This window comes from Dendropsophus ebraccatus, chromosome 3, assembly GCF_027789765.1.
Source record: "Dendropsophus ebraccatus isolate aDenEbr1 chromosome 3, aDenEbr1.pat, whole genome shotgun sequence".
NCBI lineage: Eukaryota > Metazoa > Chordata > Amphibia > Anura > Hylidae > Dendropsophus > Dendropsophus ebraccatus.
In genome coordinates, this window is record NC_091456.1 from 47,194,701 (window position 1) to 47,213,243 (window position 18,543).

Below are 18,543 nucleotides of genomic sequence, written 5' to 3' on the forward strand. Positions count from 1 at the left end.
TATTTCAATATAACAGCCGTTGTTTTAAAATAACAGCAAATATTTGCCATTAAATGACGGCCATCCACTCAATTACAACATTATGTGAACATAGCCTTTCTGTGTTTTCAATCCACTCCTTGTTTTGGTTGCTATACAGCCTTAAACATACAGCCTCAAATATACGTAGTGTGAACCCAGCCTCAAGATGTAATAACCTAGCTTGAACTTGTGTATTTAGAGAACTCAAGGGATTTCATCTAACCCAGGTGATTCAGTAGGAAAACATGTGTGGAAAGTAGAAGTAGAACATTACAGGATGATGAGGTGGCTCCGTTCTCTCCATACTTCAAGATATCATCATAGAAATTGAATCTGATCTAGCAGAACAGATGTGAGCTAGTGTCAGATAACATTCTCAAGCGGGTCCCTACAATGTAAACTTTAATCTTTTGTAATGTCATAATAATTTGCATATGTGTTCTTTGTGGTGAGTGTCTGCGGAGGGAGGGGGGGATTCCAGATTTACATGTGGCCCAGTCAAATGACTGGACGGCTCCATCTTACATAGTAACTAGGGGAAGAAACAGTGGGCACTGTGAAACAACCCTGAGAACTGCCTGACTTATATGGCAGAGAGTGTGGGAGGGAGAAGTACGAGGAACAGTGGTCTGGGTATGATACCTGCTACCACTGTGACAATACAATAATATACAGGTCTAGTAGAATTCCACCATGACATTTTATAGGTGCTGATTGGAGTTGAGTGAACTTTGAGCATGCTCGGCACAAACAGCTGTATCCAAGTTTCCCAGGACTCCCTAGGGCCGCATCCAACTTCGGCAGCCACCGTTAATCCAGTGCCGCGCTTTCATGTTCAGATGAACCACATCGAACTTGAAATTTGCGCGACTCTAGTGCTGACCCCTCAGTCTGGAGAATCAGTTTCCATGTCTGAATCAGAGTATATCCACATGAAAATCTGCAGAATTTATTCACTAAAACTTGCAGTCGAAAATTGGTATCAAATTCAGCAGGTTTTGCTGTCAATTTATTGTACAGTGTTCACTATGGATCAAAGGGGTCATTCACACGTCTGCAGAATTCTGTCCGTGCACGGTGTTCTTCGGACCGCACCTGGGAGCTCCCAGCATCATGATAAATTATGATGTCTGGAGCTCTTAAACTGTTTAAAAGTTTGAGCTAGTGTACTGACACTGGGATCCCCGTGCCAACACTGGTGGGGTAATATAAAAAAAAAAAAAAAAAAAAGTGATGTACCTGATGGTAAATTCGCTTTAAGGGTATGAGCAAAATCGGCAAAATCACTGCTGCCTCAGTGTCAACCAGCGAGTCTATGGGAGGGCTCGCGAGCCTCCGCAGCTCTCCGCTCAAATAATTGACATGTTGGCGAGAGGATCCCGGTGTCAGTACACTAACGCAAACTTTTAAACAGTTTAGGAGATCCCATTATCATAATTTATCATGATGCTGGGAGCTCCGAGGTCCAGTCCGCAGAACACCCTCCCTGCACGGACAGAATTCTGCGGACATGTGAATATCCCCTTTATCCCCTTGGCTCCATAGTGACCACTGCACAATTCCACCAATTTTGCTCAGTGCGAACGCACCCTAAAGGTAAAATATACGTTGAGTCATCCCCCCTCCTGGACACTAACAACTTGTTCCATAATTGTTATTATCTATTCAATCTCCTTCCCTCAGTTCTGAGCTGCTGCTTTGTGCTAAAGACACAGAAAACTGTGTGTGAGCTGTTCTCTCCATCTCCCGCTCCCTTACGAGACTGCTCATGTTAACAGCGTCCCTGGACGGCGGTTTCTGCATTCTGCATAGCTGGGAGGGTTAATCTGAAGTCTAGTTGCTGGTGACCTGACTTTGATTAACCCTCCTGGTATCACAGAGTGCCGAATCAGCCAGCAATGCTGTTTAGATAAGCCATCTGGATGGGAGGGGGAGAGAGAAGCGCACACACAGTTTTCAGTGTCTTCAGCACCAAGCAGCAGCTCAGCACTGGGGGAAAGAGACTGAAACCATAATAACAAGTATGGAAGGAATTGTTAGTCAGGAGGGGGGATGATTCAACATGATTTTACCTGAGCGGAATACCCTTTTAGGGTCTGTTCACACGCACAGACTCGCTGCGTAAAACTCGCACAGAACTCGCATCAAACTCGCACGAAAGTAGCTGCGTTTTTTGTGGTGTTAAATTTGCCTGTGAAAATCGAAACTCGCATGTAAAAATTGCACCAAACACGCAGCAAGAATACACATACACTGACTTGATAGCAATCAGTATCGCTGTGGATTTATGTGCGAGAAACTAGCAGCGATAAATACGCAGCGAGTCTGTACGTGTGAACAGACCCTTAGGGTGCCTTCACACATACCGTTTCGCTGCTTATTTATCGCACAAAACTCGCACGAAAGTAGCTGCGTTTTTTGTGGTGTTAAACTCTCCTGTGAAAATCAAAACTCGCATGTAAAAATTGCACCAAACACGCAGCGAGAATACACATACATTGACTTTATAGCAATCAGTATGACTGTGGTTTTACGTGCGAGAGACTCGCAGCGATAAATACGCAGCGATACGGTACGTGTGAAGGCACCCTTAGGAAGCGTTCACACGCACAGGATATTGCAGCAGATTTGATGGTGCGGATTTGAATCTGCAGCAGATTTGATGGCCTAGAATTGATTTGCTTTCAATCTGCAGCTTCAAATCTGCTGCAGATCCTGTACGTGTAAACGCACCCTAAGGGTAGCTTCACACGTACCGACTCGCAGCGTTAATAACGCTGCGAGTCGGCTAGGTCCTGGCAGATCGATTTCACTACATACACGCAGCGGTCTGAACGACCGCTGCGTGTATGTAATTCTGCCGGCCGCTTCACCCCTTCTGTTGCCGCCCGACTCCCGCTCTGTATACATTACCTGTCCTCACTGCACGGGTCCCGGTGTACTGCTCTCCTGCCCGGCCAATCAGTGTGTTGCTCTGCTGCAGCCACTGATTGGCCGGGCGGGAGAGCAGTACACCGGGACCCCGTGCAGTGAGGAGAGGTAATGTATACAGAGCGGCAGCCGGGTGGCAACAGAAGGGGTTAAGGAGCCGGCAGAGTTACATACACGCAGCGGTCGTTAAGACCGCTGCATGTATGTAGTGAAAGTGATCTGCCGGGACCTAGCCGACTCGCAGCGTTATTAACGCTGCGAGTCGGTACGTGTGAAGCTACCCTTAGGGTACAAACACACACACCGTATACGCAGCAGATTTGATGCTGTGTTCAGTTATTTAGATCTAATCTGCTGCGTATTTGTTGCATATTTGCTGCGTATACGGTGTGTGTGTTTACACGTACAGGATCTGCAGCAGATTTGATGGCGGAGCTTTGAAATTGCAGATTCAAAGCAAATCATCAGTTTCAAATCTGTGCCATCAAATCTGCTGCAGATCCTTCACACATGAGCGCACACTCAGGCAGCGTTCACACGTACAGGACCTGCAGCAGATTTGAAGTTGCAGGGGCGTTCACACATAAGGATCAGTTAATAAGATATGTCCCTGCTACATGCTCCATAATGCACAGTGTGAGCCGTGGCCTGTATTCTGTATGTACTGTGCAGAGCAGCTGTATAGGAGTATATTGGATCAGCCCTCAGTATAACCTCAGTGTATGAGGACGGGCACTGCCACACACATCTGTGACAGACACTCTCTCACGTGCCGCTTCAAACTCATTCCAGTTTTTTTTTTCTTGTTCGTTTAAACCAACTTTATGAACAGCTTTTTTTTTTAGAAACACATCAGCAGCAGTGTGTGTAGAGACGGCGGACCGGCCGCGGCGGCGTTCCCGTGACGTCACTCAGCATGGCGGCTCTGGCTGGCTTGAGGGGACTGGCTGTCGGCAGGGGGGTAACCCGAGCTGCACACGCCGCCTGGTGGCAGCTCCCCTACTCTCTGGACCGGAGGGGGCAGCTGCTGATACGCGTGACCTGTGTCGCTGGGGGGCGCCATTTCAGCTCAGAGGTGAAAAGCGACGACGAGCTGAGGGTCAGATACCTGGAAGGAGAGGAGCAAGGTAACGGCATGACGTCACAGACTGCGTCACCGCTCACCTGCTGCGTTGTATAAGGGGGGGTGCGGCAGCCCCTGCAGTGGTGTGAGCTGTCACCAGGACTTGCTGCGGCTTCTGGTCACAATTTACACGGGCTGACAGGGATTCTGAGCTGGGGGGCTTCCAGGACCCCTGCTGCAGTGTTATGCGGGTGTGCTGCAGGGATGGCCAGGAGGCTTCTGCGTTATTTATCCCTTGGTGCATGGAGCGCTATGTCATCATTCACATTGAGCTGTAAAGCAGGGGGTGCAATTACATTTTTTTTTTATAAATTCTTTATTGTTCTCCGCCTAAATCCAGTAAACCAGTTACCATTCTAGCAATGTCCCCATTTTCTTAGCTCATCACGTGACCTGTGACATCACAGCCTCCTCACAGTGACATCATGTATAGCAGGGTGTGATTCCTGGTCTGGTATACAGGACGTGACTGCTGCGGCCAATCACCACTCGCAGAGGCCACTGGCTGGCCAAACCCAGTATGCAGGACTGTAGTGTCGGCACTGGCCGTGGCAGCGCTATTGTTTCACGTTCTGGGGGAACAGTAAACTTTTACAATAAGATGGTCAATACATTTAATATGGCACCTGGCAACTTACCAGATCCCTGCTGTACCTTCCAATGTGCCTGCTTTTCCGGTCACGTGCTGTATTAGAGTTGCCAACATTCCTAGAAAACTGCAAGCAGCCCCAGAGTGGGTGGGCATGGGTGGCTTTAAAGTGACTGTACCACCAGGCCCAGGCTGAAGCACTGCAGGCGGGCCGACCCACCCTTAGTGGGAGGAAACCCTAGCCCGTCTATGATAGGGTTCCATTGATTCTAATGGAGTGGCTGGAGTTTCTTCCCACTTGGGGTGGGTCAGTCCGACTCCAGTGCTTCAGCCAGTCACTTTAAAGCGAATGTACCATCAGGCTGGGGGTAAAGCACTGGAGGGAGGCCGACACCCCCCAGTTGGAGGAAACCCCCACCCCTCTATGACACGACTACATTAGAATCAATGGAGCCTCCGATGCTTCACCCCCGACCTGATGGTACATTCACTTTAAAAGCTATGGACACCCTTTTTTTTAGTCTTAATTTGTACTTACAACATTTTCTCCAGATCTTTCTTGAAATTGTTGCTTAGTTTCTTTTTGACAGCCTCTATGAGCTGTATTTTCTCTCAATAGTTTTACACAACCTATATGGTTCTCCCCATAGACTACCTTGTATCTGCTCTCTCTCTATAGCTTGTGTGAGCTGCCTTCCAAGGTTTCTCTCCCCCCTGTCAGAGCTGGTGTGAATCCCCCTCCCTGCTGTTATCTCTATCTGTTGGACTTACCTAAAGCTAAATGGAGATGTCAGATGAAGATGATTTACAAAGTTGTTTCATTTTGCATTCAGGAAGCAAATCAACAATTGTTGGCAACTATGTATAAGGGTGCCTTCACAACTACCGACTCGCAGCGTTAATAACGCTGCAAGTCGGCTAAGTCCTGGCAGATCACTGTCAGTACATACACGCAGCGGTCTGAACTACCGCTGCGTGTATGTAAATCTGCCGGCTGCTTAACCCCTTCTGATGCCGGCCGCCTCCCGCTCCGCTCTGTATACATTACCTCCTCGCTCCACGGGGTCCCGGCGTCCTGCTCTCGCGCCCGGCCAATCAGTGTGTTGCCCTGCCGCAGCCACTGATTGGCCGGGCGGCAGAGCAGGACGCCGGGACCCCGTGGAGCGAGGAGGTAATGTATACAGAGCTGAGCGGGAGGCGGCCGGCATCAGAAGGGGTTTAGCAGCCGGCAGATTTACATACACGCAGCGGTCTTTCAGACCGCTGCGTGTATGTACTGACAGTGATCTGCCAGGACCTAGCCGACTTGCAGCGTTATTAACGCTGCGAGTCGGTAGGTGTGAAGGCACCCTAAACCTGATTGAAAAAATGCTGCATTGTAATATGTCAGTGTACACGGACAGTGTTTGCCTCTGGGGCTCATATAGCTAGTATAACTGCAGTGAAGAGGCTGCAGCACTTACTAGCCTCTGCTTAGCTGACTGGTCGGGTCTCAGACAGGGGCGTCAATAGAAATGTCTGGGCCCCATAGCAAACTTCTGATTGGGGCCTCCCTACCCCAAATCCACCCCCTACCCACGACGGACCACTACGCCATCAACACACCCAGATCTACACAGACTCTGTACTCCATATAAATTACAGTGCAGTTATATTAACTGACTCACAGGGGACGTCTTCTCTCATCAGAGTTGTTTCCTTTATAATCTTCTTCTCCATCTGCCCTGGGCTGTTATGAGAACTTCTCTTGAGCCACGAATCCACAGAATCTGCCAGACAGACATATTAGGCTCCTCACTCTGGCACCATCCTCATTACTATACACACTGCACATCTGTATTGTGCCATTTGTGCCCTCTTTCAGTGGGTAGCCCTGACTCGTTGTAGTATTTGAATTTATAATATCCTTTATAGTATATGCCCCCCTCTGTGTACACACCTTATAGATGGTCACTTGTTCAGTCTTCCATATAGATGGCCTCATGTGCATCTACTGTAGTAGGGATCCCCCTCTGTGTAATCCCTTTATAGTAGATGACAACCTCTGTGCATCACCTATGTCAGGGGTAGGGAACCTCACCTCTCCAGCTGTTGCAAAACTACAACTCCCATCATGCCTGGACAGCTAAAGCTGTAGTTTTGCAACAGCTGAAGAGCCAAGATTACCTCTGTGTAGTCCCCTTATAGATGACCCCTCTGGGTTGCCCCCCCCCTCGTGCCCCCTAGTCCCCTTCATAGATGACCCCTTTGTGTAGATCCCTTTTAGATGCCTCCCTTATAGATGGGCCCCTGTGTTGTCCCCTTTACAAATGCCCCCCTTGTGTTATCCATCCCCCATATAGATAGCCCCCTTATGTTGCCATTCCCCCATATAGCCCCCTTATGTTGTCCATCTCCCCATATAGCATATAGCCCCCTCATGTTGTCCATCCCCCCATATAGCATATAGCCCCCTTATGTTGTCCATCCTCCATATAGCATATAGCCTCCTTATGTTGTCCATTCCCCCATATAGCCCCCTTATGTTGTCCATCCTCCATATAGCATATAGCCCCTTATGTTGTCCATTCCCCCATATAGCATATAGCCCCCATTGTTGTCCATTCCCCCATATAGCCCCCTTATGTTGTCCATCCTCCATATAGCATATAGCCCCCTTATGTTGTCCATTCCCCCATATAGCCCCCACTGTTGTCCATTCCCCCATATAGCATATAGCCCCCTTATGTTGTCCATTCCCCATATAGCATATAGTCCCCTTATGTTGTCCATTCCCCATATAGCATATAGCCCACTTATGTTGTCCATCCTCCATATTGCCCTCAGTGTTGTCCATTCCCCATATAGCATATAGCCCCCTTATGTTGTCCATTCCCCATATAGCATATAGCCCCCTTATGTTGTTCATTCCCCATGTAGCATATAGCCCCCTTATGTTGTCCATTCCCCATATAGCATATAGCCCCCTTATGTTGTCCATCCTCCATATAGCCCACTTATGTTGTCCATCCTCCATATAGCCCTCAGTGTTGTCCATTCCCCCATATCGCATATAGCATGTTGTCCCCCTCTGATAAAAAGAAACAAAACACAACTCACCTAACCACACGCTCCCCAGTCGGTCTCCTCTTCTCTCTTCCTTCGCCTGATGAGCAGCTCCCTGCTAAAGTCCCAGACAGTGTCATCACTGAGCTCAGTGTGCGCCGCGGCGGCTGGAACTTCCGGTACAGGGAACGCAAACCGGAAGTCCCAGCCGCCGCAGCGCTCACTGAGCTCAGTGATGACACTGTCCGGGACTTCAGCAGGGAGCTGCTCATCGGGCAGGGGCCGGGCCGATACTCTTGTGATCGCAAGCAAAACGCTGCTTGCAGTCATAAGAGTGATTGACAAGGCTGGAAACCTATGGCTTCTCGCGCTGTCAATCACAACACTAAACACCCGGGAGGACCGCTCGGCCCCCGGGTGCTTCAGGCAGTCTGCTCTGGGGGCCTAGGCGACGGTAGGTCCGCCACTGGTCTCAGATACTTACACCTAACAAGGCACAGACAGGTGACCCACCATGATACATTGTACATCCCATTTTCAATTTGCAAACAGAATTTATCTAAAATTTATCATAAAATGAAAAACACAATGTTATTTATCTGACTGTAATTCTGAGTTACAGCCGGTTCTGCCGGCTTCAGATCCTAAATCTTCTGGCGTTCCTTGCTGGCTTGGCGCTTTATTTCACAATGTTTGTCAGACAAGGTACAGCACTCTAATGATGGGAAATGTAACTGTTCTGCTGCGTTATAGGAGCTCAGCGTAACAGTTAGGGACACATCCTGACTGCTTGCTGCTTCCATTGTCAAGCAGCAGAACTGTGAATGCAGCTCTGGGCTATGAAATTATAGCAGAGCGGGATAAGAGCAGCGAGTAAATGTCTTGCTATAAATGTGGATATAGATAATCTGTCAATTATAAACCAGTGACAGGAGAAGCTTAAAATATTATTAGCTTCCAAATAAATGCTTCAGCAGCTGCTTACCATACAGTGTGAACACCTGCACTGCAGACCTCCAGCTTTACTATGGTGCTCTTAAAGGGTACTCGTTGCATATTCCACAGAATTGGGGATGAATTTCTGATTGCTAGAGATCTGTCTGCTTACCACAAGAACGGGGGTCCTGTATTCTCTTGATAAAATGGGGCAGCATAAGGGCATAAAGAATGCCAGACAAAGATAGCTAAGTGCCATATATACTATATGGGGGATATTTATCAAGACCAGTGTACAAGATTTAAATTAGGCCCTGACGCACAATTACTTTGCTGACCTGCACCTGTCGTATGGTGGGTGCAGAAATCTACACCTCCTAAGCAGTCGAGCGGGGGTTATAGCAGACGTAGGCCACAGAGATGGTAACTATCTGCACCTTCTCCATGGTGTACGCCACTGGTGGAGGGTTTATAAGTCCCCCCTATATGTTTACCAGTCCCATAGTTTTAAACAACAGTGCACATGTTTGACAAATGCTACAGTTAACCAGGGTAATATGGGACCTTCTCATAATCGTCAGTGGATAGGTGATTAGAGTCTCTGGTGGGGAATTGTATAAAACATGGCTATATCCATGTTTTCCCGGACTCCCTAGGGCTGCATCCAACGTCTTCAGCCATTGGTATTGAAATGCCGAGGACCACTTCCTGCAGGACATACAGCAGCTGACTGGCCCCAAGGACAGTCCACAAGCCCTAGAGCTGTGTATGATTTAAGAGGGAGAAATAGGAGATTTAAGGTACAAACACACAGTACCGCAGCCACTGATTGGCTGAGCAGGACGTCCAGACGCCGGAAACCCCGGAAGCAAGCAGGAGCGTGGAGCAGGTACAGTATGCTCCGGCCGGCAGGGGATTAACGGGGCTGTCACTTACATACTCGCAGCTGGATGTCAGTCAGCTGCGAGTATGTCTTCTCATAGAAAGTAATAGGCAAGGGATCCGCAGTGGATTTCGTTGTGAATTCGCATCGAGAGTTCCGCTGCGGATCTAGTACATGTGTTTGCACCCTTAAAAAGTATATTAACCAGCTCACATAGTGGAGTGGGGTGGTCGCTAGCCTTGGCAGTGAGTTGTCAACAATACAGTAAGAGCATATGACCAAAATACTAAAGTAAGCAATTTTGCTAATAAAAAGCATTTTTTGCATCTAAAAATAATTAAAAGTTTCTTAGTTTGGAATACCACTTCAACTATTTCTCCTGTACAGTTTTTTTCAGGATAGACTGTTCTGTTTGTACAGATTCATCCTTCCATGGTAGAGAAGTCAGGCTGGCCATTCGTTAGAATAGCTTAGAATCTTCTTTGTCGCATTAGTCATTTCCGAGTCTATGGGAGATGACGTGTCACTGTTTGCAGGCATGATGTTGTCACACACTTTTTGACAATATTCTCAGCCCCATTCTTGAGCTTATATTGTGGACATTTTATATCTGACTGTATAAAGGATTTCTAGGTGGTCTCTCCCCTCAAAAATTTCGGGCTACTCTCCCCACGTTGAAGAATGAACATGTTTCCACCACTTTTGCTCTTGTGTGCACGTAGCCTTACTGTTGGTGTACAGTGCTGTAGGGGCTGAGCTTAATGTCTGTGGTGCCCCATATCCCCGCCCACATCTGCACCGTGTGACCCACCCCCTCCATGATGCTGTTGGCGTCTAGGCCCCGCCTCCTCCACAGTGATTGGAATGGACCAACCTAGATGACGATGACATTATGGAGGCGCCGATGTGTGTGGAGATATGGGACACCACGAGCATACGCCCCTACGGCACTGTTCACCAACAATAACATGCAGTTTTCAGGGAAGAGACCACCAAGAAATCCTTTACACAGTAAGATATGAAATGTCGACAATATAAGCTTAACCCTTTCACAACCTGAGGTCATTGATGCCTCAATGCCCAGGTCGTTTTAGGATATCAGCCTATGGGATCATAATGATCCCGTAAGCTGATGTCCGTATGTGTGCCCCCTCTCCTCCGTCCCCTGCCGCTGTTACTAGCTTGTGACAGTGGCAGGGGAGAGAGGGGAGGGAGCAGAGCTCACGCCCACGCGCCCAACCTTCACTGCCTTGCCCCCTGCCGGCCTCTGTAGCCAGGAAACCGGAAGCTTGAGGCTTCCGCTTTCCATGGCTACAATCGGGGTTCTGTGATCACTTCGCAGAGCCCTGATGGACACCGGCAGAGAATTCCCCCTCTGTAGAGGCAGAATTCTCTGTCAGGAGACCTAAAGATGCTGCAGTCGTGCTGACCGCAGTATCTATAGGGTTGGCTCTCAGCACCAAAGCACGGCGGTTAATTTACTGTGCAGCGGCGGGAGAGGGTTAAGAAAAGTGCTGAGAACTCCTTATATTGAAAGGGGAGACATTATCACTTTAACTATGATATTCTGTCTCTCCAAACTGGAATATTGAGTTACTTTGTAGCCATTGATTTTCAGCTCTGGCTCTGCTGGACTGTTCTCAGGATGTGCAGGTATTAGAGATTTAGTGATTGCTCTGGGACTGTATACAGGAATAGAACAGTGCGAAGCATGAGCTATCACAGGAAATACATGGCTTGTGTTTTATTGTTATTTTTAATGCTGTGTTTATTCTTAAGAAAATTACAAGATTGTGTTATGACACATGGCCAGTGGTCAGGACATTTCCCATATGACGTGGCTTACTGTTGGCATATATGTTAGTGATAGAACTATACCACCAAACATAATGGTTACTGTGACCAATACTGTATTGACAGCCTAAAGTGCTTGTCTGACTATAGAGTTATTTTATGAAGGGGTCAGTAATCAGCCAATCACTGAACATTTTACTGAGTCATCTCAGTCACTGATTGGCTGAGCTTGCACTTGATTGAGTTGAGGTAGGACTGGGAGACGCTAGTCAGTGGGGACCCACACGCCATGGGAGCAGCAGCATCAGTATCAAACATATCCCACTTGGCAATGTCTCATAGAAAATAAATAAAGCAGTGGTTCTGCTCCACCATCGTGATCAGTGGGGGTCCTAAGGGTCGGCGCTCCACTGATCAGCTAGCTATTTCCTATCCATTGGTTAGGGGGCAACCTTTAATCTTGGCATAACCCCTTTAAGGGGTACTCCGGAGAAAGATAATAGTTTCCAATTATTTATTGGTGCTGTCAGCATTTTAAAGGGGTTATTCAGCGCTACAAAAACATGGCCACTTTCTTCCCGAGACAGCCCCACTCTTGTCTTAAACTTGGGCGGGGTTTTGCTGCTCAGTTCCATTGAAGCGAATGGATCTTAAGTGCAAACCGCACCTGAACTGGAGACAAGAGTCGTGTCGTCTCTGAAAGAAAGTGGCCATGTTTTTGTAGCACTTGATAACCCAAAGGATACGTCTGGACTTAGATTTCTTGTAGGAGGACACATTATACAGTATGTTGGCCGGTTACATCCCATGCATCATTTCTCAGTGACATAGATTTCAGCAAGTCAACAGCATTTATTCAAGTTTGTTACAAATATTTGATCCATGAAGGAAGGGTTTCTTTTTCAGGAAGGGGTGTTGAGTAGTTGATTCATTTGGTCTGCAGTCTGGCCATCTTTGGAAAGTGTTGACACATTTTTCTACATGAGCTATATCTTCTTCGTTGAGTAACATATTTTCATAATGCAATGACAAGTGCACAGAGGTTCATCTCTAGGATCTGTTACTTGAGCTCTATTTCGGGAAAATATCTTCATTACCACCAGCCCTCATCCACTGTGGCTGGTGATGTCATTTATTTTTTTTCATTAGTTGATCATGTTTGGAGTCATACTTTTATTATACTTTTACCCGGTTTTTGCATAGAAACAATGTGTGCTTTATCCAGTAAAAAATACAAATATTTATAATATATAAAGTCTCATTCACACAGTGCTGCATTGTAATATTAGGTGCCTCTGTGGAAGTATTTTGTACTGCATTTTGTTATTTGTTGCCTTTCATTTGATATTTTGGAAAGGTATTTTGTGGTACACTATGGTATGTGGCACCTCTGGGGGGTACTATTTGTTGCTTTATATTACTTGGTGCTTTCGGGGAGGTGTTATGTGCATCCCTGTACTGTGATATGCTTGGTGCTACTGGAAAGGTATGTTCAGGGATGAGCGAATTTACTGTACTGGTAAAGCGCTTCACTAGGCTCAGACATCGGCTTGTCAGCCTGCTGCCTTTGAACTCCATACCGCTCCTCTCTAGATGCTTGGAAAAGCTGGATACAGTCCTGGGAAACTGGGAGACGTTTCCTGGGACTGCATCCAGCTTTTCCAGGCATCTGGAGCGCCATGGAGTTTGTAAGGTCTTATACAAGTTATATAATGGCTGCTCTTCATGTACACATGCATGACAGCTTATCCTGAAAGGTTTGTGGTAAGCTTAGTTACTATTTAAAGAGAAACTAACAGGAGGTTAGAAAACTGTAACCTACCGTTATGTTCCCACAGGGCTGGGGACACTGAAAATTAAGGTAATTTTCTTACTTTCATCCTCATCCCTTTTAGATAAAACCTGTTTCATTAATAAGTAAATAAGGCAGTTTGTGGACTGAAGACGGGAATGCAGCCCAATCCCAGTGCACCGATCCGCTCCTACCCAGGTGGTTCACGGCAGTGATGTCCCACCAGCCGCTCATCACTGCAGATCGTCAAATAGGGAGGTATGGGTAGATCGGTGCACCGTGGGCTGTAGTATTGGCCATAGTGCCTTATTTACATATTAATAAAATAAAACCAAACTTCCTGCCCTGTGGGAACAGGCTGCTGTTAGTTTCCCTTTAAGGATATCCTCTTTGAAGATCTCACAAAATCCAGCATTGTGGATAAAAAGACTAGTGGCCCATTATTTGTAATATGTTCTTGGGTGAAGAGAGGAATATAAATATAATCAGCAGCAGTAACGTAGATTCTGGGCATGTTATTGCTGCAGGAAAAGTAGACACAGACCACCACACTGGTGCTGGAACTACAGGGACTTTATAGAGCAGGGGTCTCAAACTCACGGCCCTCCAGCTGTTGCAAAACTACAATTCCCATCATGCCTGGACAGCCAAAGCTTCGCTTTGGCTTTCCAGGCATGATGGGAATTGTAGTTTTGCAACAGCTGGAGGGCCGTGAGTTTGAGACCTAGGGCTGGGCGGTATACCGCAAAAATACCGATACCGTCTCTGGCGTCGGTTAACCGACCTCAACTTGGCCAGGACGGTATCTGCGGTATTTTTGTATTTTTATCTCCTGGTCTGAGCTGTCCGACTTGTCGGAGCTCCTCCTCCCCGCTCCAGTCCCGGCTTGTCAGTACCTTCCCCCTGTCAGAGCGTCCCCCAACACACACACACACACGTGCGGCCCGGCGTGAGCGCTGCACGTTATGTGCAGGGACACCGGTATCAGAGCGGGAGGTGGAGGAGGAGCCGCAGTGGTGAGAGTGTCTTGAGTGCCCCATCCTCCTGCACCCGGCCCGTACAAGCGCCCCCCCGCCCATTACCAATGCGCCTGCACCCGTCCCAGTATCCCCTCCCGGATCAGTCCTGTCCGAGCGCCCCCCCCTCCCTGGCCCCAGTCTCGTCCGAGCTACCCCCCACCCCGGCATCAGTCCCGTCCGAGCGATCTCACACCACACACACGACCGGGAAGCGCTGCACCTGTTGTCCTGTGTGTGCAGGGAGGACACGGGCAGGATATGGTGGAGCAGCATTTGGGAGGCTGCCGTACTGTAGTTCCATCAGCATCATTAACAGTACAGTGCTGCAGCTTAGGAGGAATGAATGGGCTGCAGCACACAGCAATGTCTCCTATAAGTTATGTGTGTGGCAGCCTGCCTGCTGCAGCCCATTCATTCCTCCTAAGCTGCAGCACTGTACTTCCCATACCCTCATCCCTATGTGCCCCTTATATAGTAATAAAGCCCTAATCGTCCCCCCCTATAGTCATACACCCCTATCCACCATCTATCCCTATGTGCCCCCTATATAGTCATACACCCCTATCCACCCCTATGTGCCCCCTATATAGTCATACACCCCTATCTACCATCCATCCCTATGTGCCCCTTATATAGTCATACACCTCTATCAGCCCCCGTATAGTCATAGACCCCTATCCGCCCCCCGTATAGTCATAGACCCCTATCCGCCCCCTGTATAGCAATACACCCCTATCAGCCCCCCGTATAGTCATACACCCCTATCCGCCTCCGTATAGTCATACACCCCTATCCGCCCCCGTATAGTAATACACCCCTATCCCCCCTGTATAGTCATACACCCCTATCCCCCCTGTATAGTCATACACCCCAATCCACCCCCTGTATAGTCATACACCCCAATCCACCGCCTGTATAGTCATACACCCCAATCCACCGCCTGTATAGTCATACACCCCAATCCACCCCCTGTATAGTCATACACCCCAATCCACCCCCTGTATAGTCATACACCCCTATCCACCCCCTGTATAGTCATACACCCCTATCAGCCCCCCCTGTATAGACTTACACTGCTATCAGCCCCTCGTATAGACATACACTGCTATCAGCCCCCCTGTAGTCATACACCCCTGTCCGTCCTCCCTGTATAGTCATACACTATCAGCCCCCCTGTAGTCATACACCCCTATCTGTCCTCCCTGTATAGTCATACACCCCTGTCCGTCCTCCCTGTATAGTCATACACTATCAGCCCCCCTGTAGTCATACACCCATCCGTCCCCCCTGTATAGTCATACACTGCTATCATCCCCCCTGTAGTCATACACCCCTATCCACCCCCCTGTATATCATACACCCCTGTCCGTGCCCCCTGTATAGTTATACACTATCAGCCCCCCATATAGACATACACTGCTATCAGCCCCCCTGTATAGTAATACACCCCATATCTGCCCCTCCCTTTACAGTCATACACCCCTTTCCCTATGTAACCCCTGTAGATACACGTCCAGGTCTCTGCTGAGACCCCCTAATAACGACGACATTACTTTTATTTTTTTTACTTTTTTTAATCAAAATATTGTTCGTTTGGCATAGCAAGTGGGTGTGGTTTGCAAAAAGGGGCGTGTCATAATTATCGTTCAATTATCGTTACCGCAGCTACAACCGCGATAAACCGCGATATTGATTTAGGCCAATATCGCCCAGCCCTATTGAGACCCCTGTTATAGAGCATATGTCAGCTACAATGCAGGTTCCACCTGCTGACACTGTTAGATAGCCGTAAGGGCAACAGAGGTGCCCCCCCCCCCGCCAGTGATCTCCTGCCCCTAAAGTGAATTTTTCCTTGAATACCTCTTGAAGTCTAAAGCCCCTTTTATATGGTTTGAAAATTTGTCGCAATGTATTTAAATGGCCACATGAACGATGTAGTAATCATTCGTGTGGCCCGGCATGATTAATTGTGCCTGCCTAAGATTGGCAAATATATGAGGACCTTTAAGAAATCTGAACAATGAGCTTCTCATAACATAAGCACATGCCTCATAAGTGGCGAGGAAACAAGTTAGTTTATTGCACCCTTCTTGTGTCTTTTTCCCTAGCAGTCTATTACGTGAGTGCCACTGTCAGGAATATATAATCAATGGAGCTGTCGGCGTTGAGTCACGCTTGTTATTGTCGCTACGATTTGTGTATTTCATGGTGTTTTGGAGCCCCCCCTGCAGAGCAGTGAGTCACTTTAAGTACTTGTAGTAATCCGTACTTCAGTGTTCTGCTCTGCACAGCGCTACTCTGGCGTAGGTAATGTCAAAGGTATTAATGCATGTTGTAGACATTGCCGTAGTTCCAGAAGGACTTTGATTTTATAAAAAAAAGTGTTACCATAGCAACCTGATTATTTTTAAAGAACATTGCTATTTATAACAAATATTCAAAATCCCCGAGTATGTATTTAGCCTTTGTCCAAATCCATTCCGTCCTGGCTCTGATGTATGAAAGAGCTGTACAGCCTGCTCTGAACACAGCAATCCGGCACACTGTGTGAATTCTTTGATAGAATAGGTCATGCTCTCCTAGAGTAAAGCCATTTGTTAGAGTTCATGTGGTTCTTCTGGACTACAGTCTAGGTGTGTCATCTTCACTGCCACACAAAGCAGCACTGACTTCGCCTTCATTGATCTAAGCACTTTACATTCTGTGGTGCAGAGAAGTTGCAGAGGCACCAGGATTCACAGTTTTATTAACAATTAAAGGGGTATTCTACTCAGGTAAAATACATGTCGAATCATCCCCCCTCCTGGAGACTAACATTTTGTTCCATACTTTTTCGGTCTCCTTCCCCCAGTTCTGAGCATGCTGCTGAAGAAACAGAAAACTGTGTGTCAGTTGTTCTTTCTGTCTCCCTCTCTTCCCCCCTCCCTTCTGAGACAGCTGATGTAACCACATGTAATAAGCATCACCAGCAACTTAAGCTCAGATTAGCTCTCCGGGCATCACAGAGTGCAGAATCAGCTGGCAGGGAGTGGTCTCGGAGCTGTCTCGGAAGCAAGGGGGGAGACGGAGAACTGCACACATACAGTTTTCTGTGTCTTCAGCAGAAAGCAGCAGCTTTGAACAAGGGCAAGGATTTGTTAGTGTCCAGAGGGGGGATAATTCAACATGTATTTTACCTGAGTTGAATACCCCTCTAATTTAAAGGGGTAGTGCGGTGGTAAAGAATTATTCACAGAATAACACACATTACAAAGTTATACAACTTTGTAATGTATGTTATGTCTGTGAATAATAAACCAGCTGCAGAAGCATATAGCATTGGTTACGTGTCTGATCCAGTTTTGAAACGACTAAAAATCCATTTATTTGGGGGCTTTCATTCTGTATTGTGTTGAGCCCGACAATAAGGACTTTATCCCATATTATCTTACCTGGGATATACTGTTTATGCCTTGTTGTTTGTGCAGGTTGGATTGGCAGTGCCGGCTCTGATCCTCTCTGCCGTTTAGCATAATTTAATTGTGTTGCTGCATTTTAGTGAATATGCTGCAGTACTGCAATGACACTCCAGCATGTGTGAACATGGCCCTAATTTCACTGCAGACTTTTGCACAATTAGTGAAGCTGCAGCAGCTGCTTCTGTCATATCTTGTCTGCTCAAATGTAGGCTAGAGGGGCAGGTCAGAGATGGTGAATCACTCCTGGGATTGGGGGATCCAGCCAAGCCTCCTGTGACATCACGCCCTACCCCTGTATGCATCATCAACCTGTCCTCAGCAATCACACACAATGTGAGACAGAAGCATGTAATGTCTGTCTCCAGAGGGGGTGGGGGGTGGGGAGAGCAGAGGGAGCAGGAGACAATGTGGATTGACACAGAGGCCAGTTTTTTCACTTCCTGGATGTCAGTCAGCTACCAGTGTGACAGAACTGCACAGATATAGTAATACATTATATAGACACATCTATATAACTTTTAATAGAAAATTTGTTCCCTATCCGGAGTTCCCCTTTAATATATAAAAACTGTATAAGCACAGCGATCTCTTATACACGCACCATGTTCCTAACAAGTGATGTGGCATCACAGAAGAATGTTTACAAATGTAGTCTCATTGTAACTTGTTCTAGGCTCTCTATTGTGAAATGAAAGGTTAACTGCAAGTCACTGTGTTTCATTTGTCAATTGAGAGTAAATATATTTTCAGTGACATTTAACAATGGCGCCCTGTTAGGATGATTTTATTGCGTAAGAACACATTTGAGCCTTGCAGTGGGATTGTATGTATTTAAAGCTGGTTATATAATGAAATATTCCTCGCCTGTTAATATTTGAAATATGCTTGAAGATCTGTTGTCAGAAAATTTATGCATTTTTGTTAACATTCAGAGGGTGAATATTGTACAAAT

General features: G+C 47.2%; 1 protein-coding gene across 3 annotated transcripts in view; it reads left to right on the forward strand.

Annotated features, from left to right (window-relative positions):
• The first annotated feature begins 3,793 nt into the window (after window positions 1-3,793).
• Window positions 3,794-18,543, forward strand: part of AUH (AU RNA binding methylglutaconyl-CoA hydratase) — a 151,635-nt gene continuing 136,885 nt past the window's right edge. The window contains exon 1 of one of the 3 annotated variants that reach the window (XM_069961681.1): window positions 3,794-4,079. In XM_069961681.1, coding sequence (XP_069817782.1) covers window positions 3,869-4,079 — 211 coding nt within the window. In that variant the 5' untranslated portion in view covers window positions 3,794-3,868. The remainder of the gene's footprint in view (window positions 4,080-18,543) is intronic. The other 2 variants (XM_069961680.1, XM_069961679.1) reach the window with 2 other exon arrangements.